Source organism: Mesoplodon mirus, assembly GCF_964341445.2.
Source record: "Mesoplodon mirus genome assembly, chromosome: 9".
In the NCBI taxonomy this organism is placed as follows: domain Eukaryota; kingdom Metazoa; phylum Chordata; class Mammalia; order Artiodactyla; family Ziphiidae; genus Mesoplodon; species Mesoplodon mirus.
This window is the reverse complement of record NC_138985.1, coordinates 68649063-68676419: the sequence shown is the minus strand read 5'-3', so window position 1 is coordinate 68676419 and position 27357 is coordinate 68649063. Positions and strand designations below refer to the sequence as shown.

General features: G+C 43.6%; 1 protein-coding gene across 1 annotated transcript in view; it reads right to left on the bottom strand.

The window, feature by feature from the left end:
• CHN2 (chimerin 2) overlaps nucleotides 1-27357 on the bottom strand; it is a 339445-nt gene that overhangs the window by 36785 nt on the left and 275303 nt on the right. Inside the window, exon 7 of the mRNA XM_082633033.1 lies at nucleotides 11465-11542. Within this exon, the coding sequence (XP_082489159.1) occupies nucleotides 11465-11542 (78 nt within the window). The remainder of the gene's footprint in view (nucleotides 1-11464; nucleotides 11543-27357) is intronic.

Here is a 27357-nt window from a genome sequence, read left to right as displayed (position 1 = left end):
CATAATGAAGCTAATGTAATCTTGATTCAAAAACCATACAAGAATGGTACATAAAAGTAAAATTATACATCAATTTCAATTATGAACATAAATATAAAAATCCTACTGAGTGTAGCATTATATTTAAATGTCATGACCGAGGAGGGTTTATTTCAGGGATTTAAGGTAGTTGACATATTACTAGAATTCATAACAATAATAAAACAAGAGAGAGAAACCACATAATCATTTAAAAAATTAGAATACCAACAGTTAATAAAATTCAACACCTGTTCATAGTAATAGCAATTAGCATACTAGAAATAGAGGGAACTCTCCTAAAAATGGTTGATTAAAGATATCTATGATACACATATAATAAATGTCACATTTAAAGATAAAACATTAGAATAATTTCCTTTAGAGTCAGCAGAAAGAAAAGGCTGCCTGCTATAAGTGTTTCTCTTGGGCATTATCCTTCAGAGTTTTAGCCAGCATAATAAAACAAGACAAAGAAATACATCATATATGGTTGGAAGAAATAACAAGGCCATCAAGTTTACTTAATACAAGAGCAATAAGAAGAAATCAGTAGCATCGTTATACATCAGCAATAACTCATTTTGTTAAATCATAAAAATTAAAGACTTCATTCATAGCATCAGCAATCATCTAAAATAATTATAAAATAATTAACTTAATGACTTAAGTAAGGAGGTATTCTATATTCATGTATGGCAACGTTCGATACCGTAAATATATCAATTATCCTCCAAATGAACCTTTAAATTCAATGCAATTTCAAGCAAAGTCTCCATGGTGCTTTTCACAAAACTTGACAAGATGACCCTACAATCTATATGGAAGAATAGAGCAGAAAGAAATTGCGACGATAATTTTGAATAAGTAGAAGAACATAAGAAAACACATCCGACTATATATCAAGACTTCTATAGTCTAAAAAAAAAAAGTAAAACACCATGCAGGATGGACAAAGAGACCAGTGGTACAGAGTGGAAAGATGAGAAACCAAATCACACATATATGGATACTTGATATATCTCGGAAATGGCATTACAAATTGGTGGGGGAAGGATGTCAGAGAGGGGAACCATTTCCCAGTTCATCCACCCATTCACCCACTCATTATTCACTCATTTATTCAATACTTACATGCTGATTGCCTACTTTTAATCTGGCACTATACTAGTCCTTGGAAAACAAAGTCAAAATAGATCAGGGGAGCAAAACCTTCCTGCACTCAAGGATCTCATCTACAAGAATAAACAGGCAACATAAATAATTATCCTATGGTAGGATACTGGAGAGAATAATAAATTCTTCCTGAGAAGGCTGGGGAAAGAGATATTTGAACTGGGTTTTTGAAGGATGGATAGGAGTTCACTAGACTGGGAAAGATTAGGCTGATGGGGAGCTGATGATGTTGACCTGGAGAGGCAGATAACTCGGGGAGAACATTCCAAGAAGAGGAAACAGCACAACCAAAGGCCAGTGAAGGTGTGTTTGGCTTTTTAAAGGCATTCTTTTCATGTAGGTCATGCAAAAAAAAAAAAAAGGAGTGACAAAATTCTTATCTGGAACATCTCCAATGGATGAAGAAATCACATGGGAAATAACATGCCTTGGGGTAAAAATAAAAACGCAGTATTTAGGAATTAGGAGAGTAGCTACAGTGTTTACCATACACTGACAAAATGGAAACTGGTCTACTGGATGCTTCAGCAAATACAGGATACACTAATCACAGATTTTCTAAAATTTCACTTTTTGTCATATTTTAAAAAATAACTAAGCATATCAAGATTGCATTTAATGCTTATTGGCCCTGCTCATATTTACCAACAGCCTTTCCCATCAGTGCTTCCCCACTGCCTTCCATCTAATTTCTTCAGCCAAACAAATGCAGGCAGACATTTCTGAATAGCACAGAGCTCCACTTATTGTCCTCACAAATACACATTCCCCAGAAATATAGCAAAATGGGGACAGAAGGGAATGTAAAGTTAGTTAAACATTATTTTAGGTCCATTGCCTAATTTCCGCTTTGTGATGCGACGTTGTTTATTTTCACGGCTGATATATCGTTCAATTTTCTTTTGGGTTCACAAGGACAATCTCTAGACAGTAGGCTATATGTAAATGCTGAGGGTACACTCTCTGGATCCATTTTATTTTGGATTGAGTTATTATGTTTACTCTCCCAATGAAATGCCCCATATCTTGAAAAGTCACTGATCAGCTTTTTCCATTCTCTGCAGTTTATTGATTTTCAAGAGTATCTTTTCAGAAAAAAGAACATTTTGCAAACTTTAGGGCAGTAACTAAAATACCCCAGACAGGAAGAAAATACCCCAGACAGGAAGAATGTCTGTCCAAGACTATTATACTGGGCCTGGTCTGCCTGGAATTCAAAAACCACACCAAACAGAAAAAGATGATATTACAGGAGATAAAGACTGTTTGACAAACAGCCCAGGAATAGCCACTTAGGAAAAACAAGAGCAAGAAGAGTTGTCAAGAAAAATCTCAGGCGTTTAGCAAGTATCCCCCAACTTGACTCTTTCTAAGTGAGCAGGATGTTATTTGTCTCACATCTGCTGAATCTGGAAAGCAGTATTCTCTGGTGGTTTCATAACAAATATGTTTTGATGGGTCAGTGTAGACACCGCCCAAGTGTATAATCAGCTCAGCCCAGGTTCTAGACCATAAGAAACAGAAAGTGCTATTTATGATGTGCTACAGTTGAGAAATTTTGCTTTTCCTTATCAGTATACATCAGCGTTTCTCAACCTTGGCACTACTGACATTTTGGGCTGGATAAGCCTTTGTGCATTGTAGGGTAGTTAGCAGTATCCCTGGCCTTTACCCACTAGATGCCCGTAGCAACCCCTCAGCTGGAACAACCACAGATGTCTCCAGATATTGCCCAGTATGCTCTTGGGGACAAAGTACCCTTGACAGAGAGTCATGGGTAGAGACTAAAACCACATCACCTCAGTTTGTCATTTTTATTACTCCTATTAAAATGAGAACTTCATTCTTTTACTTTGATATGAAAAGGATTCTTGATCAAAGGCAATTTTTTCTTAGCTCCTTTCTATGCAGAGAATAAGGGGCTGGAAATGGCTAAAGTCATTTTCAGCTACAAGTCTCTGGGTTTGGGGCTCATCTAGTCTAGCTTTTGCCCAGAGTTACCTGGGCGGCTGGAGGACAGGTGGCTTGTCCTGAGGAGGCCTGGCCTCCTCATCTCAGCCAAGGGTTTTTCCTATAATCGACTGCATTTCCTATCATCATGTGACATTGAACTTGTGTGAGAAATTAGGTTAAACTTTGGACTTTTCCCTCTTGCAAGATCAGATGAAATACTGGCCTTGAAGTGAACCTTTTCAGATGTAGGGAAATAGCCAAGGGGAATCACTGGGCCTGTGACTGAAGACTCTGGGTTTTCCTGTGAGGCCTGCTGAACAGATGCCATGGGACAGCCAGGTTTCTCCACCGTGGCACCACTGACCCCACCCTCCCCCACCAGATGCGTCTATTCAGCAGCTGTTCTAGTACATTTAAAACAGGATATCATTTCTAAAACACTGACTGCCACAAAGCTTTTTGGGATTCTCCCCATTGCATATAATGAGATATCCTTATGCTGGCTGACTTCCTCTCAGGTTGATGAGGGCATCAGCACCAACATCGTTCCCTGCTCAAAGACCACCAGGGCCCCCATTGTCAACTGCAAGTTTTCTCAGCCTTGGAATTATTGACATTGGGGCCGATAACTGAGGTGGGGACTGTCCTGGGCCTTGTAGGATGTTTCACAGCATCCCTGGCCTCTGCTAGATGCCAGTCATGAGAATGAGAAATGTCTCCATTGCCAAATGTCCCCTGGGGAGCAAAACTGCTCTGGTTGAGAACCACCTAGCAGGAGAAGAGCTCACATTCTTATGTCACCACCATCTTTCTTGTACCTGGCAGTGCCTGGCACATAATTGGCCCTCAGTCTGTATTTGCTGAATAAAAAAAATGTCTAAATAGTTACCTCTTCTTAGAACTTATACCCAACTAATACGTACAGTGATCACTGGTGTTTTTTTTTCTCTCCACAAAACACAAAAGGAGTATTTCTCTAGACTTAAAAAGCCAGAATCAGCCATTTAGTCATTTAGAATAGTCCCTTTGAATGAAATGTTCTTTGGCATAAAAAAAACTCAACATAAAATTAATAACAACTAAGCATTTTATATGGGCCAGGCTTGTTAGTAAATGATTTACATTTGTGGAACACCTTGGCCAAGCCACTTGCCTGGTGTGTGGCCTAAGCAAGGAGTCTCTGTTGGGTTAGCTGTCAAAGCCTATTTCCTTTCTACCGGGCTCTGCTGGTTTGTAAAGGATTTACAATGACAGTGTCCCAGTATTTACATAAAAACATGCCAAGGAGGTATAAGATAAGCTTTAGGTCAGACCCTGGCAGGCAGAGAAGGTACTCACCTATGTGAGAGCCTTGTCCAAAACTTGTTTCCTCCTTGGCCAAAATCCCTGCCATGAATGAAATTCCATTGCAGAAAGGCATCGTGCCACTGGTCTCAAGAGGACTCATTTAAAACACGACTACTAGATTAATCTAGCTGTCATTTTCATGAACAAGCCCTTTTTAAAATGAGCACATACTATCTGTGGAGTAATAGTAAATCTTGGTGAATCACAGAAGAAAGGGTTTTCGTGCAACCTACCAGGTTGCCTTGTCAGGAAACAGGTGATAGTTCAAATTAACCCTCATGTGTAGCCAATTTGTAGAATGCAAAGCCTCCAGATGACATGGAGAAGGAGAAGCTGAGATCTAGAAATTAGGGCTGGCAGGTCTCAGCAGGGTGGTTCCATGGAGTAACTCGGCAGATAGGAGCAATGGAAGGGGGGCAGGAGAACCAATCCAGGGGAAGAGGGTGGAGAGTTTGCCAGACACAAACCTCATTTACTTCCCAGGTTTGCTGAGGGCTAGTCCTAGCTCCAAAATGGCACAACAGCAATGGGTACACTTTGTAAAAGATGGAACTAAAAGAATAGAGACTCTTCCTTATACCCAAACAGACGACAAGACTAACTGGTGCTGCAGAATGCCCAGGCTCTCAGATACTAATATTAATAATAACATCAAGGTTCAGAGTAGCTTCATGACTTCCTTCAGGCAGAACCCAGTGGAAAGAGCTGGACTTTGATGTGAAACTTTAAGTGGAATTCTTCAAAACAAGGAGGAAAGGATTACAGCTGACATCTCCAGGCTATCTACCTGGGAGGATTCCTTTCTTTCACACATAACCTGGGTACCATCCATCCTCCAGACATCCTAGAGTCCCATCCATGTAATTACGGGGAGGGGGTGACCTCCATGGCCAGAGTTATCTGAGCATAGTAGACACCTGGTCTAAGTCAGGCTATTCCAATTCTCTCTCTGGAAATTTAGAATTGGGATTTTGTGGCTGGTCTTTGTAATATGTAAACCAGGGAGTTATCATCAGCCATATTCTGCAGACGATATGGACTAAGATATTTTTGTGCAGGGAGAGAACAATGAGAGTAGAAAGCAATGAAATGATGGGAAGGGAGGGGGAGGGAGAGAATGGAAGAGAGGGAGGGAGGGAGTAGAGAAGGAGACAGTGGGTCCCGGTGTACCCCCAGTTCCTGCTTCCTCCCTGCCTGAGTTCTGAGCAGTCCCTGGGGGGCTCCATGAGGCCTGCCTATTATTTCACTTAAGATGGTTTCCAAGGGTTCTATTATTTGAAAATAAGGGGTTTCTAATAACTATAATGGGGGAACCAGGCTACAGTAGATAAAAGTGACTCATCTTCATAGCACTTTGAGAGCAGAAGCCTTATTTTCTTCGTAAAGCCCAGTATTTCCAAACCTATTTATTCCGGTCTCACTTTGAGTCCCTCATTTTATATTCAAGGTGATGAAGGTAGCCTTTCCTTGAATTGTTCCTTCCAGACTTGCTTCTGCCAAAACAGCCTTTTCTGATTATTAAACAAAAGAAACAAAATAAAACTCACAACCATTTCTGAAGTGATTTCTGCCTGTGCCAAAATGCAGGTGCAAAATCCAACCACCCTTTTCCCCAGGCACACGGAAGCGGGACCAGGACAGGCAGGGGCCCCTGCCTGCCCGCGAGAATGCAGGGCGGGCAAGGTATTGGGGGTGAAGTGCTGGCACATTTTATGAGGCCGACAAAGATGAGGAAGAGCAAGGGGTTTGCACGTGGGAAGCAAATATGGCTTGTTGCAAAGCAAATGACCACCAGATTGATAAGAATGCAGAAACTGATGATAGGCATAGAAACCGTCAAGGAGCCACAAAACCCAAACTGGGAGGTCGTGGTGCTGCCACACCCTGCCACACACTCTCAGCCTCCTGGACTTCTTGTCCTGGCCCCCGGGATCTTAGGGGCGGGAGGCACTGCACGCGCACGCACGTACGCACGGTGTGCTGCAGGAAAAGGATGCTGCTGCTGCAGCCTGTCTATGGAGAGTGGGGGACATAAAAGGGCAAGGTGGCAACCGTTTAACTTAAGCCCAGTCAAGGCCACTTTTGAGAGTCACCACACAGGAAGCTGGGACAACGGGAGTAAACCGGGCATGTGTCTCCTCCGCTTGCCTGCATATAAGATACTGGGTAGCACAGTTGGTGACCCTGGCAAGGACCGCTACCCACCACCTGGAAGGACTGGAGCACAACTACCACGAGCACAACAAGCCCCGAATGAGGGCAAACTGTGGGACGGGGAGTGAGGAGGGAAAGTGCAAGCTTAGGTAGGCAGGGTCAGGAGATACCTGCTACACATCCTGTCAACATATTCACTGACAGTCGGCTCTGGGCCAGGCCCTGATTGAGACACTGGGATTTCTGCAGAAAGTAAAACAGACAAAAGTCTCTATCTCCACCCCTTTTCCCCCACCCAGCAGGGTCTTTCTTTCTGATAAGGGGAAGGCAAACACATAAATACATGTGTACAATGTCAGCTGGTGATCAATGCTATGGATGAAAGTAAAGTTGGCAGAGGGGTGGGAAAGGGATGGATGGGGATAGAAGAGGTTTGAAGGGAAGATGGACAGGGGAGGCCTGGGGGAGGGCTGGGGGAGGGATTGGTGGGATGGGGAGCACAGGTGAGGTCGGGATCGGGTGGTCTGCTCTTTAACGTTGAGAACTTTCTGGACCTTTGCTCTCCATGCATATTGCATATAGGGAGAGAAGAGTGCCCCTGAAGTACCTGGGTGGAGGGAGAGAATTCAGGAAAAGGAGTGAGTGATGTACACACACATGCAGATTGGGAAGGCTGAGAGCGTGAGTGGGCTAAGTGTACCAAGTGCCAATGGGTCAGCAGGCTGTGGCCACCCGCCCCGCCCCAGCTGACTCTCTAGATGTGCAGTGAGCAACTCCCTCTCTTGGATGGTATCTTCCCTGTACCCTGTTCACCCTTGGCTCATTTCTAATTCCAAGTTCTGACTCATGTCCTTTGCACTGCCTGGAATGCTCTTTCATTTTTTAATTACATCGTGTTGAGAAGAAGAAAGAGATGATAGAAAAAAAGGACAGGGAGAAGTGAAGGCAGAAAATAAGAAATACAGAGACAGAGAAAGCTAAACATCAAAACTCAAGAAAGTGAGAGACACGAAAAGATGAAGAATAAAGTAATAATAGTAGCCAACCTTACGGGGTGCCAGTGACCTTGAGTGATTTACATGTATTCGTTAAACCTTACAGCACTCCCATTTTACAGATGAGGAAACTGACGCTCAGAGAATTAAGCTCCTTGCCAAAGAGCACTCTGTGGGCAGGAGTACCAAGCTGGCCACAGCTACCTCATCCCTGTGCTAAGTGGGGAAGGAAGGACAGTTATCCAGACCGATGGGGCTGCAGGGTTCTCGAGGGTTCCAGGGCTCAGCCATAAGGTGTTCTTAGGGCAGGTCCTCTAAAAGAGAGCTAGTCTACCTATGGGAGAGTGCCTCTTTCAGTCCCATGGATAGAGATGCGAACATAAAACACATTAAATAACAGAACGGCTTTTCTATATATCAAACAGTTTTCATTTTAGAGAGCAGTCTGCTAATGTCATCATTCCTTCAACAACTACTCTTAGCTCCTAGTATGTACAAGTAATCCTGAGAATTTAGGATTTAAATCAGCAACAATCGCATTTGTATACAGTGTTGAAAGTATGTAATTACTGCATGAAATGAGGCGCAACTTTAATTTGCTTCCGAAACCTTTTGTTTCCAGAGCTGAATTTCAGCTTTTCCTAGACACGCTTTGTTTGGAAAGCAAGGGCAGTAGATATGCCCTCAGGAGCAGTGACAGGGAGCCTTCTCAAAGAGCACAGCGGGAGGGGTTCCAACCTGTACCGTGTCAGGAGTTTCCATTCATTGCTCTTTTTTAAAATTGTAAGTATTGAATTTTTTTTTTTTTTTTTTTTTGTGGTACGCGGGCCTCTCACTGTTGTAGCCTCTCCTGCTGTGGAGCACAGGCTCCGGACACGCAGGCCCAGCGGCCATGGCTCACGGGCCCAGCCGCTCCGCAGCATGTGGGATCTTTCCGGACCGGGGCACGAACCCGCATCCCCTGCATTGCCAGGCGAACTCTCAACCACTGCGCCACCAGGGAAGCCCTTGAATTTTTTTTTTTTTTTAATTTGAAGAATAGCTGATTTACAAAGATGTGTTAGTTTCAGGTGTACAGCAAAGTGATTCGGTTATATTATATATATATATATATATGTATATATATATGTATGTATTCTTTTTCAGATCCTTTTCATTATAGGTTATCTATTCATTGCTTGTGATGAAGCTCCTGGGGAGAGTGAGGAGAGGGCTTTTTACCCGGGGAATAGTCCTGACTGGGGCGGAAAATCCTGTTCTGAAGTGAGGCATCAAGATCTGCTGGCAGATTTGACTCTCTGGTAGGAGGCCTCTAGGCGAGAGTACAGACAGGGCCTCGCAAGGTTTATTTGTTGATAAGCACGAAAATGTGATTACTTGTTCTTTTTAAACACTTTCTCTATGCCAGACACATAATACCCTCCAATAATAACCCAAATTACAAATCAAGGAAGTTTCAGAACAAAGCCTACTAGAAGTTAATATAAATAAAAACTTACTGCAAATTTAAGATATAAAACAGATTCCAAGCAGATGTCAGGGGCCTTTGATAAGACCTTTCTTTCTTCTGTTAGGTCAGTGGCATGTTACTAAAACCCCACTGCTCTATTTATAGCAGGGACCTGCTTTTAGAATGTTCTTCTAAAGACCATGCAGAGGTCCCACTTAAAGTTGGTTGGGAGGTGAGGAGAGGGCTGAATGAGGCGGGGATGGGGAAAGGAGTGACAGAAAGAGCCACCCCTCCTCCTGCCTCAGCCACTCATTCTTAAGGACAGTGGCACGAGCAGTACCATTGAAAGCCACAGTCAACTGACACAGCGACTCAAGGGTCTATTATGTCTCAAAGATGTCTATTTAAAACACGGAAGAGAAACGCTCCTGTCTGGCTTGTGTATTCCCCTCTAACAACCTGTCTGTTCTCTGCCTTTTCTTCTTTTAATAGCAGTAAGTTAGAAGAGATATTGTTAATAGATATAGTTAATAGATACTGACTTTTAAAGCAAACATTTAAAAAGCTGTTGGTGTTTTTTAGTGAGAAATAATTAATATAGTTCATGTTAGCAACAGAACTATTTAAGATAGTAAGATTCAACTAACTTTTTGTTTTAAATGTGTTTATGTCCCATGCAGAGATCTAAGATTTAAAAAGACTGAAATTAGTTTTGAAACTATCAGTCAACTAAATACACTTGGGTATTTTTCACACAAACTCAAGAGTATCTATAGAGAGAAGCTAGCCCATGTAAACACATAACTGCGTAGGGCAAAATTCCAATTGTATCTTAAAGCCAAAAGAATCAGAATTTTCAAGAGGAAGGAAAAAAAATGTGCAAGGCCAAGATCCATCCTACCATTCATGGCAGTGCATCTATAGGATGCAAAAAATCAGGGATTTCTGCCAGAAGTCAGAAAAATACTTTCTTAAGGCAAAAAAAAAAAAAAAAAAAAAAAAAAAAAAAAAAAAAAAATTAGGGTAAAGACAGGAAAGAGAAAAAACATAAATTAGACCTGTCTCTACTCAGTGATGCCCCAAATTAGACCTATCACTATTCAGTGATGAGAGAAATAGCAAAAGCCTTGGCATGGATGAGGACCTATCTAATGCAATTCTTCACCCTCATGCTAAATATGGAGAGCTGAATAAATTCCATGCCTCAGGTCAATTATAGCATGCAAATGCCTGAGCTGCTTGCTTTCTAAAAACAGAAGCAGGGCAAACAGACCAAACTAACACAAATGTATATTTAATAGACACACATCTGTCCGTAGGAAGGATAGGAAAGCAACAGAAGAAACTAGGTCTCCCTGGTCACTTCTGACAAAGGGTTATCTAGTTCCAGTTGTTACTCGGGCTACTGGCCCTAAGGGAAACGAGTTTGTAAAAGAGAATACAATTTACATTTAAGCTGCCCCGTCTCTTCTTTTCTTCCTGGATCCCTCATCTCCACTCTCTCCAGCTTCCACACTGTCAGCCCATTTGCTGGGGTAAAACCTCTAACGCTGTCCTGTCTCTCCTGCACTCAATGGCATCTCAAGCCAGGCAATTTGGCATCAGAACCTCCTCCCAGAGCTTCTTGGAAAACACATCAGGGCAAAGGAAAGAGGTGTAATTTTCTGACGGCAGGCCGTTTCTACAACTGCTAGTCTGAAATGAAGATAGCAGTATTTCCAGTTTATAAATTCACATGGGAAAATCCACTTAAACCGCCACCAGCTCTCCATATCTTTTTGTTTGGGCTGGTGAGCAGGACCAAGGCTGTGACCAGAAGGAGACTGGTAAGGCTGCCAGGGTGCCCCCTGCACCCAGAGCACAGACAAAAGCGACTGGATGGTATCTCCTGTCGTCATTTGCTTTCACAGCTGTCTACACATAAACCAAAAGAGTTAGCATCCCCGAAAACAAAAGACAAAACACAAAATGTGAAACGGGCAACTGTTTTCACTTGCTCAGAGATAACAATATTCTTTACTGCTACTCCCAGTGGAAAAGGACTGCTTGATATTCACCAGATGATCTCTAAATGCCAAAGATTGGGCATGCTCTGTTTTTCTTTCATCGGACGTGGGAATGTGAAGAGGAAATGGGCCCAGTTCTCCAGAACTAAGTTAACATACATAAAGGTGTTTCTAAGCATCAGCATCAAGAAAACTGCTTTCTGAAATCTCCCGTTTGATTTGATTCAAAGCAAGTAACTAAATGTGGAAAGCAGAGGAATTTGCTGTCTCGTTACTTTGCCATCAAAGACCAGGTGGAAAACATAAAACTGGAGCTCTCCAGCTGCCCTTTTATAACAGAAGAAAGAAAGCAGAGGCTCCCTTACCTTAAAGTTGTGTGTCTTCTCATAGTTGAAGTGGTTGTCGTTGTGTGAGAGGGCGGCCCTTCGGACCAGGGAGGAGATCTGTGGACAGGCAAAGAGTTTGAGAGGGGGCCAAAGAAAGCTGCCTTTGACTCCCACCTTCACCCCCAAGGCCACGGCCAGCAGCTCCTGGCGTTTCCTGCCTTGCTTAGGCTTCCGAACCACAGCACACTTTTTCTCATTTTCCAGCCACAGTTCCTCGGAGAACATAGTGCCCGGACCCCAGGTCTTTCTACTTTCCTCTGCCGAGCCTCGGGAAGCTCAGAGCTGTCAGGTTTTTTGAACCGCGGCTAATGTTAGGCAGCAGATTAGAGGCAGCTGTGTCCTGTCTGCAGAGGCCTCGGGCATGTGACCTGGAAGGGCCGCTTTGAGTGATGGAGGGGGCTCTGCATGTGAATAAGGACAGGCCTGTTTTGTTTCGTGCTATTTCTTAAGGCCGACGTGTGCCTGGAACAATAGCACACATTCATGGGCATGGCACCCCCCAGAAGCTGTATCCAGTTAGCCACTGAGGAACCAATGCAGGAGGCAGGGGCAGGCAGCTTTATTCCTCCTGCCACAGCTCATTGCCAAGGAGAGACCTCAAACACTCCTTAGCATATTTCACACACATGCACACACACACACACACACACAACCCCCAACCAGCTCTGATGTTCAAAGCCTGAGGCTGTATCCAATTATTCTGGGGCTCTGAACCCCACCCTGGGCTGAATTCCAGCAGATTAAACCTTTAAACCCTAATGTTTAATCTTATAGGGGATAAAGCCTGCGTCTCTTTTTTTAAAAAAAAATCTGCCCCAGCACTGGAAAGCTTAATTTTTATTCTTATGCACGCATTAAATTAGAACAGTCTGACCACTGAATGAGGCATAAGAGAATGGTATAACATTTCAGCTCTAGTTTCTGCAGTCAAAGTTTCAAAATAAGAGGCAGGATGTCTTGCTCCCATCCTGCCTCTTATTTTGGATACCCCCATCTTCCCCTGACCCAACCACAAACAGCTCCCTCCATACAAAGACAAGGTTCCTTAACTAAAACCAAAACATCATAGTTTTTTTCTTTAAAAAAATTTTTTCCGTGTTAATTCTGTTAGGATCCAAGCTAATGCCCTCCTTGCTCTTAAAAGCATCATCTGTTGGATGGTCTCCCTTGGGACCCTGGTTTTCTGGTCCCAGGTCTCTGCATTAATAGAAGTGAGATGTCTTAGGAGTACTCCTAATCTGTTGGCAAAGTTTAATACAGCTAGTGCCAGACAGTAAGATCAATGCTTTTGGAACTAGAAAACAAGAACATAGATGGTTGGACCATGATGTGGATGGGACTGTCCATGAATCTCAACCCACCCTCTGTGTGGCCCCATGTTCCAGCGCCTCCAAGCAGCCTTGGGGAGAGTAATAAAAGATCAGCCTTTTCCTTGTGTAATTCTTTATTCTTGGCAATCACTGTCATTCCAACTCGGTTCAGAAGTCCATCCTCTCACTTCATCCTCTTTTTACTTTCAATAATAATAACAGCCAACTTTTACACTGGGCTTTTGAACACATTAACTTAGGTTATGCCAGATGAGATTCAGAATGTGTTAAGTGCACTTACTCATTTACTCTTCTCATGTGTATGTAAGACAAGACTTTTATTCCCATTTTGTGGATGAAGAGATTATGACATCAAGAGGTATCTCAGGGACATGCAGTTGGTTTAAGCAGCAGAGCCAGGACTAGAGCCCAAAACATCTGCATCCAGCACCCGTGCTTCTGAACCCCATGTCGAAGCGCCTAGGTAAGCAGTGCAGGGCTGCCTCCTTCACTTTGTCTTGCCAAATGCTTTATCTGAAATATTGGTCAAGTCTGGCCTCTCCTTACTATTCTTGCCTCACAATAACTCAGACCCTTGATACCTCTCCAGTCCACCTTATACACAGCTGCACAACGGCTGCCTTAGTCCAGTCACCACTCCACCTCTGCTCAGAAAATGTCAGTGATTCCCCATAGCTTGACTGCGTCCCTAGCATTGTGGGTTTTTCATGAGCTCATCTCAATCTATCCATCTTATTTATTTCCCTATACTCCCTGCCACAAATGCCACAAATCCTCTTCTCCGACATAGTCAACTTCCCACCTTGGTAGTCTGCTCTGTCCTTTAGCATTTTCCAGCATCATTTCCACACCTACGTATCCACCAATGTTCACATTCGAACTCATGCCTCCCTCTCCAAAAAGACTTCACCAAACTCCCCACTGTAGGCAAACACTTTCCTCTGGAATCCCATAGTGTTTTCCCCACATTTTTCTTATTGCACTTATCGCTTTATTAGAGTGATTTATAACAGGTCTTATGGTCTGCCATATTGAGAATTCCATGTGACATGTTCTATGTCTGGTTCACCTTTGTTTCCTCCTACAAGAGGGTCTAGTAAGATTCCCTGCCATGGTAGCACTAAATAAGCTGTTGAAAGCACTTATACATACAGGAAACCAGAGTTATGGAGGAAGGTTTGCAAAGGTGGTGCATGGAGTGGGGTCTCTTGCCCCATGCATCCCCATGCTTTAGCTTCCAAGGGTGTGAACCTCCAGGGGTCTGCTCTCCTCATGGTCTCCACCACACTCCTTAGCCCTCCTTCCCATCGCCCAGTCCTAAAGGACATCTGCCACGCACAGGGATTGACTGAAGGTGTGGCATGCCTTTCACAGTCTTCCAATACTTAGCCTAAAGGCAAAAGGACAGAGAGGAGGAATAAGGGTCCCTTTCCCAAACTTCACTGCTAGCAAATCAAGACAGACCTTTTGATCGCGAGTCATTCTGTGTAAGAAGATATTCTGTGATCCAAACTAGACTAAGTATATGGATATATAGTTTTGGAATCTGATAAAATAATTCTTTAAATGGAAAGTGGGCAAAAGGGGTCTCCTTTACCTTTTGGTGTGTGGGTGGTTGAATACAAGAAGATTTAATATTTTTCGTGTGTCTGTGCCTTTACTTATAACAAGTAATTTTTATTTCTGACAGTGATTTCTTTTTCAGATATTTGTTCAATAGAATTTACCCAAACACAAGACACATTCAGATATGTGAACAGACACTGTTCACTCACTTAAGATGCGTCTTTATAGGGAACTGTTAAGTGTTAGCATTTGAGCAAGCATTATTGTGAGAAGTGTGGAGGACCCCAGATCACCTCTTATTAAAGGAAAAATGATGACAAAAGTCTCTTGGTAAAAACTTCCCTCTTAAACAGCCCTCCACACACAGAGCTCTTCTTATCCAAGCTCCTCCAGGACTGAGGCTGGGTTTCTTTTATATCCTCACAAAGTCTAACACATGTTGTCTATACACAGAGACAGGCTGGCAGTCTTTTTCGAACAAAAATTTCTATCTGACGTATTTTTATTCATATATTCATTAGATGAAACATATGTCCCTACATGCCCCGTTTAAATCAGGGATTGTCCACCTTGGAACTACTGACATTTGGGGCTGGATAATTCTTAGTTGTGGAGGAGCTGTCCTGTGCATTGTAGGATAGGTAGCAGCATCCCTGACCTCCACCCACTAGATGCCAGTCGCATCCCCCAATTGTGACATCACAGACCTTTCCAGACACTGCCAAATTTCTCCTGAGGCAAAACTGCCCCCAGTTGAGAATACCGGGGTTAGATTAATAACACAAATATTTACAGCATGCTTCCTCTGTGCCAGGTATTATGCTAAGCAAATGCTTATATTGCTTATATGCTTAAGTGCATATGTTGGCTTATTTAAGAGTTATAACCCTCTGAGGTAGGAACTGTTACAGTTACCCCCACTTTGAGAGGAAATGGGAACTGAGGGTTTAAGTGATTTGCCCAAGGTCAACAGCTGGTAAATGGTAGAGCTGAGATTAGAACCTGGGCACAACTGACTAGGTCTATGCTTCCCCCCCCGCCCCGCAAGAATAAGTTTATTTTGTATGTGTGTGATAAAATATGCATAGCATAAAATTTACCATTTTAACAATTTAAAAGTGTATAATTCAGCAATTCAGTGGCATTACGTACATTCACAAAGTTCTGCAATCATTCCCACTATGTAGTTCCAGAACATTTCCATCACCCCAAATGAAACCTTTTACCCAATTAAGCAGTCACTCAGCATTGCCCTTTCCCTCCAGCCTCTGGCAATGGCTAATCTGCTTTCTCTGTGGATTTGCCTATTCTGAATATTTCATGTAAATGCAATCATGCAATCTATGGTCTCTTGTGCCTGATTTCTTTCAGTTAGCTTGTTTTCCAGACGCATCCATGCTGGAGCATCTATCAGTACTTTATTACTTTTTATTGCTTAATAATAATCCATTGTATGGATGTGCCACATTTTGTTTATCCATTCTCCAGCTGATGTACATTTGGGTTGTTTTCACCTTTTGGCTATTGTGAATAGTGCTGCTAAGAATATTCTTGAACAAACTTTTGTTTGAACACCTGTGCCAGTTCTTTTGAGTATAACAGTAAACCTATGCTTTTAACCACCCTCTAAACTACCCCTCATCCAAATAAAGTTCACATTTTAAAATATTCAGGAATTAAATGCCAGAATTACTCTCTACCCCATTGTTAACCTGTTAACAACTCACAGGGCTGGTGCTCCCTGGTCTGGTTTTTAAAGAGGAGACTTTTTTTCTCCCTGAGTCCTCTGCCAAAGCAGCCATGACTTAAGATACTTTTGGAAGTAGGTGGGGCTATAAATAAATGGTGACATAAGCTCACCACTTCCCTTTTCCTTTTTTATAAATAAGGGTTGGATTCTATTTTCTATGCATGGCATCTCACTCTTCTTTGTCTCTATGATTAGGATCCTGGATCCAAGAAAGAATCAGGTAATGAGAAGGCAGTGGAAGTTTGTCAGATGAAGACAAGGAAGCACGAATGGGTCACTGGGCAGGAAAATATAGGGAAACGAAGCCCGTTGGGGTGCATGTGTACGTATAAAGTGCCCAGGATGGTGCAAGAAAGGAAACCCTTCTCTCTTCTCTGATTTTAGTAATCTAGTCATCTTAAATCCATAGGGGACCTCAGAAGCTCATCTGATCAAAGGCCCCTTCTCCACCTGGCTTCAGGCAGACCCACGTCTTGGTCTCTGGGGACCACAACAGTCTGCCTTTTTAGTACCAATTTCTAGAAAAGGTGATTTATCATCCACCTGCAATCCTTCCATAGACTTCAAGTAAATTCCTGTGGCACATTTTAAGGAGGGCTTTTTGAAAGTGTCATCATCAACCCCAAGACCGTCTCTCCCCACTATTCCAATCCCAGTCCTAGTCCTCCTGGGGCCCCTCTCCCTTCCATCTCTTGAGTCTGAGTCCCCCCTTGGGTGTTGAAAGCCTGAGCTATACCCCTGCTACCAATACTACCCTGTAGATGTAGGCATCTGCTGCCTTGTGGCAGTATATGAAATGAAAATCAATATTACTGATGCTGGTGAGGGTGTCATGAGGACAGCTCGCCAGCAGACTGGTGGTTTTTTTAAGAAGTGGCCCATTGCTGGGGAAGAAAGTTGGCAATGTATCAAATGCCTCATGTGCATTGATCCAATGATTCTATTTCTAGGATTCTCTTAAGGAGGTCTTCAGACAAAGAATTAATAGGTAGATAGATAAATATTCATCACCATAATAACAAGAAATGAGAAAAGGCCTAAACATCCATGACAGGGGAAAGGTTAAATACATTATGGTATAAACATGTAATGTTTATACGTTAGGTAGACACTAACAAAGATTAAAATCACTTTTAGTGATGAAGGGATATGCCCCTGATATAATGTTAGGTGAGAAGGAGGCTCTTGAACCATGATTTCAGTTTTGTAAGTAGATGCATGCAGAAAATATCAGAAGAAAAAACACCAAAATATCTCCAACACGCCAAACAATTGGGGAGGGGGCAACAGTTCTCTCTAGGTGGAGAAATTTTAATTGACATTTATTTTCTTCTTTATTCTTTATTCTTTCATGTATATTTTGAGCCCCCCACAGTGATTATGTTCTGGTTCTGTAAAAATACAGATTTTTTTTTTTTTTTTGCGGCACGTGGGCCTCTCACTGCTGTGGCCTCTCCCATTACGGAGCACAGGCTCTGGACGCGCAGGCCCAGTGGCCATGGCTCACGGGCCCAGACACTCCGCAGCATGCGGGATCCTCCCGGACCGGGGCATGAACCCATGTCCCCTGCATCGGCAGGTGGACTCTCAACCACTGCGCCACCAGGGAAGCCCCCAAAATACAGATTTTTAAAAAGTATATTATAAAGACTTTGTTAGCTTTCGTGTGCACAGATGATAGACTAACATCATAGTTAACCTTTGAGCTCACCTAATCCCACCTACTCTTTTTACAGCTGAAGAGACTGAGGGTCAGAGAAGTTCAATGATTTGCACCTCCCTCCCCTCATCACAGAGCTATTCTACAACTAGATCTAGAACCAGGTCCAGACTCCAGGTTCTCTTGCCTGCAACCTTCGACAGAGTGTGCTTCTCACACTTAGGTGGATCTCAGGACCCCCAGAGGTCTGGTTCAAACACAGACTGCTGGGCCCTAGTTCCAGGGTTACCGGCTCAGCCAGTGTGAGATCAGGCCTAAGAATCTGCCTGAGAAAACTTCCCGGGTGACGCTGATGTTGCTGCTCCAGGGACCACACTTTGAGGACCCGTTTTGTGCTTTCCTCTGTACCTGTGGGTCTCAGCCTCACCTGATCATTAGAATCACCTGGGGAACACAAATGACCAAACAAACAAAAGCCACGTTCACGCTCCACCTAAGACCAATGAAATCCAAATTTCTGGGGATGGGCCTACGCTTAAAAAAAAAAAAAAAAAATCCCCCAGGGGATTCAAATGTGCTCCTAACATTGAAAACCACTGCACTAATCTGAAGCGCTTCAATTCAGGGGGATTATCAGAGAAGAGGGAAGTATGAATGGAGTAAATGCTATTGAAAACCACCCCACCATAGGAATCAACACCTTTCCAAACACAGAATGTGAAAATGCTTCTATTCACGCCCACCCCTCCCTCACCTCCCATCATGCCACTTAGAACTCCATAGACTCTTAAAGGCAAAAATCCACACCATGGCCTATAGGGGCCTGCGTGGTCCAGCCCCTGCCACCTTCCCAGCCTCGCCCTCCACCCTTTCTTCCCGCCACCTTAAGAATATATAACCCTGACCTAGCAGTACGATTTTTAAATTATTACCTACGACCGTCCCCAGACTGCTAACTTTATGAGAGCAGATACTGTGTGTGCTCAGGCCACAGTTAAAATCCCAGTGTCATACCTCAAACGTGGCACAAAGTAGGTGCTTGCTAAATTTTGCTGAATGAATGTCCATGGCTATAAGATATCTTGAAGTCAAAGTACCACTATAGAGGTCTATTATCATCACTACCTATTCATCTAGTCAATTTACTCTTTTGAGTCTCTGATATAAAATCCAGGGGCCATGTCCTTTGGAGTTTTCTTTTGGCCAAGCTATCAGATTTTTGGTATCACAAGAAGGGGTACTGGAAACAGGGGGTCTCTGCCCCAGGGTGAGGCCCTAAGGGTCACAACCAAGTTCAGGACTAGAATAATATTAAAAGTACCATTGTATATTTGTGGACTATATTATATTATATGGTATCTCTGTAACCAAGCAGAACCCTAGGGGCCTTCCCAGGACAGACCCCGCCCCCCCCACCATGTCCTCTGCCTGCCTCTTGTTTGCAGAAAAGATGTAGTCTCCAAGGCTTCCCCTGAGTCACACCAAAAAAGCCTGGCTCAAGAATTAATGATTGAAAGGATGTGAACATGTAGTGACAAAAATATCAGTTGGGCTAGGAGAACTGGAAACAATTTAAACAGTAAATCGGCCATATGGCAGTCACAGAATCTTTAGTTCCTCCCAGAAGGACACAGATAACAGTATCTGATGTACATTCCTGAGTCACTTTACAGATACTAAAGCCCCTACCAAATGAAAGAAGTTAACTACATGATGACCACGAGCATGTAGCCCCCAGTCCGGCTGGAGGGTGAGGATTGATAACGTTAACCCCTGTGACACTGCTCTGTTACCTCACCATCAATCAATTAGAGAAATGTGCACGAGCTGATCATATACCCTGCAACATCCCTCCCTCACCTTGCCTTTAAAAATGCTTCTCTGAAACCCACTGGGGAGTTTGGGCCTCTCGAGCATTAGCTGCCCTGGACTCCTTGTCTGGTGCCTTACAATAAATGCTTCACTTTCCTTCACCACAACCTGGTGTCAGTAGGTTGGCTTTACAGCGCGTGGGTGAGTGGACCGAAGTTTGGTTCGGTAACATCTCTATTCTATGAGGAAGGTACAGGGGAATCATTATTCTCATTTTTACAGATGAAGAAACCGAGGTCCTAACGGGCGCATCCTGGGGAATGGAATCAGGTCTCCTGATTTTCTTCCTTTTTTTTTTTTCTTAAGTTTTTTTTATGTGGACCATTTTTAGAGTCTTTATTGAATTTGCCACAATATTGCTTCTGTTTTATGTTTTGGTTTTTGGCGGCAGGCATGTGGGGATCTTAGCTCCCTGACCAGGGATAGAACCTGCACCCCCTGCATTGGAAGGTGAAGTCCCAACCACTGGACCACCAGGGAAGTCCCTCTCCTGATTTTCTTCCCATGGAAATCCCTGGCCCTCCCGTTGCAGCAGATCAGCAGTGGAAACCTCTCACAGCTGACACGGGGCTCATTCCTCCTCTCTTTTCCTAGAGGACTTACTACAAACTTTTAAAATGGGGCCCCCACCGAGTTCTTCTACTAGCTATACCTCCAGTGACTAGCATGAGGCCAACGTTAGCTCTCATGAAAGTTCTGTCTCATGAAAATAAACAAACCCACTTTTTTGCAGTCTATTTTTCTTGCCTTCCATCAAAATGACTTCTAATTTTATTTTTATTTATTTATTTTTTTTTTTTTCCTTTTGCGGTATGCGGGCCTCTCACTGTTGCGGCCTCTCCCGTTGCGGAGCACAGGCTCCGGACGCGCAGGCCCAGCGGCCGTGGCTCACGGGCCCAGCCGCTCCGTGGCACATGGGACCCTCCCAGACCAGGGCACGAACCCGTATCCCCTGCATCGGCAGGCGGACTCTCAACCACTGCGCCACCAGGGAGGCCCGACTTCTAATTTTAAAAGGTTGCTTTTATTTTCTTGCTTAGACCGTCAGTGTATTTCCCACACATCTATCTGAGGTTCTGGGGTTGAGTGATGAGTCTGAACTGCACATTATTTCCCCAAAGCTACAAAATGTGAAATCCAGCCCAGATTCAGAGACACCCAGCAATATGCTGCAGTCACTCATTCCGCCCAGAATGCTGGTAAGAAATCTGTTTTTTCCTTTTGTTTTCACTCTCTCTGAGTCATACTTAAATATTTTTAATTGCTGGATATTGGTATATTAAACGTATGCTTACTACTTATTATTTCAGTATTTGAAATACACACCCGTGTGTGTGTGTGTGTGTGTGTGTGTGTGTGTTTGATTGATTGAGAGAGAGAGAGAGAGAGAGAGAGAGAGAGATGGAGAGAATGCTTATGAGAGGACAGTGGATAGAGGCGCACGGAGATTTTCACTCTGGTTTTTGCTGTGGCATCCTACATCTGGTTCTCTATTCTTGTTTGCAAGTGAAAAAACTAGAAATACTAAGTGAAAAAGCCCAAATCCCAAATCGCTGAATGATAATCAAAGTGGTAGTTTTCTTTTATCAACACTACTAAGCCCAGCCTGTTTGATCCTATGAACTCTGAACGTTTCCCCAATACTGCCAAATCTCTGTTGCTTTGCCTAAGAACTGCCCCATTAGTGTTTGCTATACTCTTTGCTTGTGGTTTTCAGTCCTGAAAGAGGAGAAAGACAACAGAGGGATATGACTCAACTGCAAACTCATTCCCAGGACAGCAAAAGAAAGGAGAGACCAGGGTGGGACCCTGTCATCTTTCCCACCAACGTGCCAGTTAAAGCTGAATAATCCTGGCTTTACTGGGTCTGTCAAAGCATCAGGTATCAAGGGCTGACCTGGCTGTCTCCTCAAACTCCCGGTGACCTCCAAATCTGCTGTGTCCTGGTCCGAGGAGGAGGGACCTTTGACCCTGATGGCACAACACGCCCAGCTGCTGCTCTAATTGTTCTCCAGGGACAGATGGCCACTCTCAATACGAGAGACACAAAAGGCTGGAGGATCGGTCCCGCCGCCTCTCTTACAACTCATTTCCCTGCATCTACAAAAGTCAGCGTTCATCCCAAACTGAAGGCCTGTGTGGTCTCCAAAATGGACCAAACCACCTTGTTTGGAAGCACGTAAATAATCTGATGCTTCTTGGGGTGATTGATTGTGAAATGTTGAAATTGCTGTCCTCCCCACTTCATTTCTCCACCTGTTTTATTGAGGCTGATGTCAACAATTTTGGCTAATTGCTGCTGTTTCTCACAGTCTGCTTAGATGTAGACACAAAAGTTACTCCCCGTTACAGAGAAAGACTTTGGGTTGCATTAAGCATTTCACACATTTCAACATGTAGCTGTTGGTATTTTCTTTTTGTGCACAGTTTTTGAATGAGGAAAAAAAGAGGTTTACATCAGAATGTAGTAACCCATTTCCTTACGCAAGAACTTTAAAAATCGTAGTCAAGTTTCTCAAGTGCTGAGTTTCAGAAAGGACAGTAAGGTTATTTTCAAGAGAATGGAGCATTTGTGGAATCAAATTGCTAAAACTGCCTTATGACACTTTAGGTAACCTTTTATAAAACTAAGACCCAAACAGGCAATGCAAATTTTAAGGGAGAAGCAGCTGTTACAAAGTTCCCAGCCGCTATTTTCCTTCTTGCCTGATGTGACTCTCTTCTCTTATTCAGTATTTATATCCTTTGCTTTCTATTTTCCTTCCTTTGCACCTTCCCATCTCTGGCCAAAGAAGTAGGTACCCCAAACGATTGATTTAGGGGTTTTATTACGAAAGTCAAAGATGCTCAATTTCTGGCTTATGGCACCCAACAGTATAGGAGGATCCAAATGTATTTCTCTCCTACCCCCTCCCTGCCACTGTCGCTCACTCAACTGAGCCTGAGGAATCTCTGCCAGAGGCTATACATTTGTTGAATTACACTTTCTTGCCATACGGCAGTCTGGCAATTTGTAGAGCATAATGTGCCACATAGAGCCTCAAGCTGCTTTTCCACCAGGTTCTTTGGTCAGCAGTTGGATTAGGATGCAGCTCTACTGAAGACAAAAATCAAATTAACCAGCTGTTTTCTGCATGCAAACCGTCCCACGATGCAAATGACAAGACAGCTATTAAATGTTTTTTCAAAATTTCACACACAAAACACCTCAAATCCCCCACTGTGTTTTTTACAGTGAACAATCACACAAACAAAACAGTCCTTGAGGCCACTCACAGCTGTGCAGCTATCCTGTCCAATATAGCTCCTGGCGATATTTACCAACTCAGGAGTTCTGAAATACAGATGCTTGCACATTCCAAATGTGAACCTAAGATGATTTCTGGCCTCCTGTGTGAGTGGTGACAGGGATTTTCAAATTCTGCAATTGAACCTCATATTTGTGTGTTGGGAAGACCAGCCTTCTGCCAAGTATATGGCCCTGCAGCCCGTTCCCAGGTGGAATGTCAGAATACGTGTGATGATGCAAACACATCTACCAGCCACTGGCCAGCCCTGGGAAGAGACACTGTCATCCTAGTGTATATACATGAATATTGCAGAGGGACAGTTCAGTCTGAAATGACCACATCCAATTTGACCTCAGCTATGTTTTAATGCAATAAAATTATTCTTCAATATGTTTAAATATAGTTTTTTCCTTCCTTCCTCCCTCCTTTCCTTCCTTCTTCCCTTCCTTCCTTCCTTCCCTCTTTCCCTCTTTCAGCAAATATTTACTAAGTATCAATCATATGTCAGGCACTGTTTTAGGTCAACGGGATACAGTAGCAGACAACTGACAAAAATCTCTGCCCTCAGACAATAAACAAAACTAGTAAATACATTATATATTATTCTAGAAAGTGATAAACACTACAAAGAAAAATAAACAAGAATACAGGATAGACATTAGTAATTGAAATTTGTGAACTGGCATTGAAACATTACAACAATGTTTCGTTGCACCAATTTTATAAATTTCTACAGTGTAATACGTGTTATTTTTCAGAGACAAACCAAAGTTTAATTTCTCAAGGTTCATGCTGTTTGCTTTAGCAGCATTTGATGGTGGATCCTTTATATACGTTTGTAATAGATGAAAAATAAACCAGATTGCAAATGCTTTTTCTTTCTTTTTTAAAGCAAACCATGTACCAAGTTTTCTGGTCCAAATTGTGTAGGATAAGTTAAATTGTGTTCTAATTACCAATATGAGTGTATTTCTGTAAGTATAGTTATGTTGAAATAAAGTTTTAAAAAGCAAAAAAAAAAAAAATACAGGATAGAGAGTGATGGGGAGAGAGGATGCAATTTAAAACAGGATGGCCAGGAGAGGCCTTGTTGAGAAGGTGACCCCTGGGCACAGACTGGTAGGAGGTGGTGGTGAGCCATGTTGATATCCGGAGGGGGAGCATTGCAAGCAGAGGGGACAGCAAATGTAAAGGTCCTGAGACAGGAGCAAGGTTGGCATGTTCAGGAAACAGCAAAGATCAAGAGTGGCTAGAGCTGCATGGACGAGGAGGAGAGGTGAGGCTCCCAAGGGCCTGGCGGGAGAGAGGAAGGACTTCGCTTTTACTCTGAGTAACGCGAGCAGCCACTGCAGGGCTCTGAACAGATGTGTGGTATGATCTGAATTACTTTTCAAAAGCATCGCTCTGACTGCTGTGTTGAGGACCGTAGGAGGGCAAGGGGGGAGGCAGGGAGGCCAGCCAGTTAGAGGCTGTTACGGAAATCCAGGGGAAGAGAAGACAGCGGCTTGGGCCGGGGTGGGAGCAGCGGGGGTGGTGAGGAGGGGCCAGATTCTGGATATCATTTCAAGGTGGAGCCTAGAGGATCAGCTGACAGGTTAGATGTGGAGAGAGAGAGAAAAAGAGGAAGTGAGCCAGGCTGGGGCCTGTGACCCTTTGCTGCAGCGCTTGTACCTGGACAAACGTCTCCTGGAGCAACAAAATACAAAGAAACTATAAGGGACTAAAAATAACTGTGTGCATGTGCAGTTGGGGCAAATTATGAACAAAATACAAGAAAAGACCAAAAAGCCCAACTGCCGCTCTTATAGAGCCGGGAGCAAAGGCAGGGTACTGCGCATGCCCCCTGCACACACCACCACCAAAGGCATGGGTAGACCACCTAAGCACCCTTCCGGCCCGACCCCTGGACACACCCCTACCCTCACCCCATATAAGGAACAAGCTTGCCCCCACTCAGCGAGCAAGCAAGCAAGCGAACCTGTTGCTTGTTCTCGCGGCCCCTCTGCTGCAGCAGGCGCCCCAATAAAGCCTTGCCTGAATTTTTTGTCTGGCTTCTGATCAATTTCTACTGCTTAAGGAAGGCCAAGAACCCTGGTCGGTAACAGAAGGACTCCAGGATAATGGCACAGTTTGGGCCCTGAGCAACTAGAGAGATGATGCTTCCGTTACGAGAGATGAAGAAGACCACGGAAGACGCAAGAGGGAGGGGGAAGCGCAGAACTCCGTTTGGAGTGAATGAACGCTGAGCAGGTAGCTGGACATACAAACCTGGGTTCCAGGGAGAGGTGGGTGCTGGAGACACACTCCTGAGAGCTGTCATGCCCAGATGGATTTACAGCAAGAGAGTGAGTGCAGACAGAGGACTGCAGAGGCCCCAGGACTGAGCCCTGGGCCACCCCAAGCATTACGAGGTCAGGAAATTGAGGAGGAACTAGCCAAAGAGAAAGGGGAGGCAAATTTGATATCCTGGAAGCCGAGGGAAAAGATGACGAATTGTGCCCAGTGCCACTGACAGGTCAGGTGTGATGGGGACTGAGAAAGGACCATAGGATTTAGCAGCTTTTAGGCAAGTGAGTGATCACATTGACAAGAGCGGTTTCCAAGGAGCAGCAGGGGAAACCTGATTGCAGATGCTTTAAGAGAGAATAGGAGGAGAGGCCATTTGGAGCGCAGACTATTGTTAAGCTAGGACTGGAGAAGGTGGGAACGAGAGGAAAAAGCAAAAAGGGGTGGGGAGAGGTAGGGTCCAGAGAGAATGCTTTTACTTTTAAGAAGGGAAGAAAGCCACTGTGATTTCCCTCTGTCCATCATAAAACCATAGCCCGTGTGGTGAAGAGTCTGACTCCAGTTTGGGTTAATGACTGCTGATGCTTTCATGTCAATCAGAAGGCCTGCGTGCCTCCTCCCTTGGTGCCAGCAGGACGTCAAAAGCGCACAAGCCTCTGCGGGTGCAGCTCCCTCCTCTAGCCGCCCCCTCACCCCCCTCCGCCAAGCACCACACAGCCCTAAGCCAGTTGTCCCTCCCAGCTCTCTCAGGCCATTTTCAGACCTGCTGGGGAATCTGTCCTGCTCTCTCCAGCAAGTCTCATTATGTGAGTAATAAAACTTCATATCCTCTTGGTGGGCACGTGGCATCATCAGTATCAACATCAAGGCAAATTTTGGGTGGGGGAGGTCCATCCACCTTTGTGAAGTGGCTACAACGGCCTATTAGAACTGAAAAGCACCTTTGTTGTGGCCCGTGACCCTGACCTTACACCTGCTGCTTACTGCTCTCCCACATTTGTTCAGTGCTCAGAACCCAGGACCCTTTCTTTGAACACATGATATTCTTTTGTGAAGCCATGCCTCTGCACACGTGCTCCCTGCCACTTAAGACTTACCAAATATATTAGATTCATATCAGCAACAAAAGAGAAAAAAGCAACCCTAACAATTACTGGACACATATTGCACCAGGCACATTAACCATTGTCTCATTCAATCTGCACAATAGCCCTGTGACAAAGATATTATTATCCCCTTTTCATAGATGAGGAAACCGAAGCTAAGAGGGCTTTCACTGCTCAAGCTTACACAGCTGATAAGTAGGATTTAAACACAGGATCAGTTACTTCTGTATGTAGTTCATACTCCTAAACTTCACGTGATTCTGCTTCCACTTATTTGTCCCCCAGGAGGATGTAATATCCTGAGAAAGGACTCATATTTTCTAATCTCTTTGGCATCAAGAACCAAAAAGCGCTCAGCAAAAATTTATAAATAAATGAACGTGTCTGGTCTGGCCCAATCTCCCCATTATACAAGGAACATTAAGGTAAGTTAGCTGCCCAGGTTCTCACAGCAGTTAGTTGTAGAGGAGGACAAAAAGCCAGGTCCTTGGAGGGCAGGTTCAAGCTCTTTCCACTGTGCAGCAATGGATCTGGTCAATATCCATGCTCTCCCAGGCTGCACAAGTTAACACACACACACATACACACACACTAAAAAGCATATCAAATATAGGCAGGAAATTGCTAGACAATGTACACTGTTAAAATCATCTCAGAAAGTAATTTGGCCATCTGTATCAAGAGTTTCAAAATACTAATATCCTTTAATATTCTGTAATTCAAGAATTATAGATTCTAAGAATCTATCTTAAGGAAATGATCCTAAATACAGAAAGGCATTCATGGCAGCATTATTTCTAATATTAAAAATGGAATATATTGTGCATGTCCTAACCTTAGGAAATAGCTAAATAAGTATGATGCTCATGCTGCAATAAAAAATAATGTTTGTGAAGAGTGCACAGTAACATGGTTGTAATATACTATATGAAAAAGGCAGGATACAAAATTATAAATGTACTATGATTACAAATATATTTAAAAAGCCCCATGCATAGGAAATCACTGTAA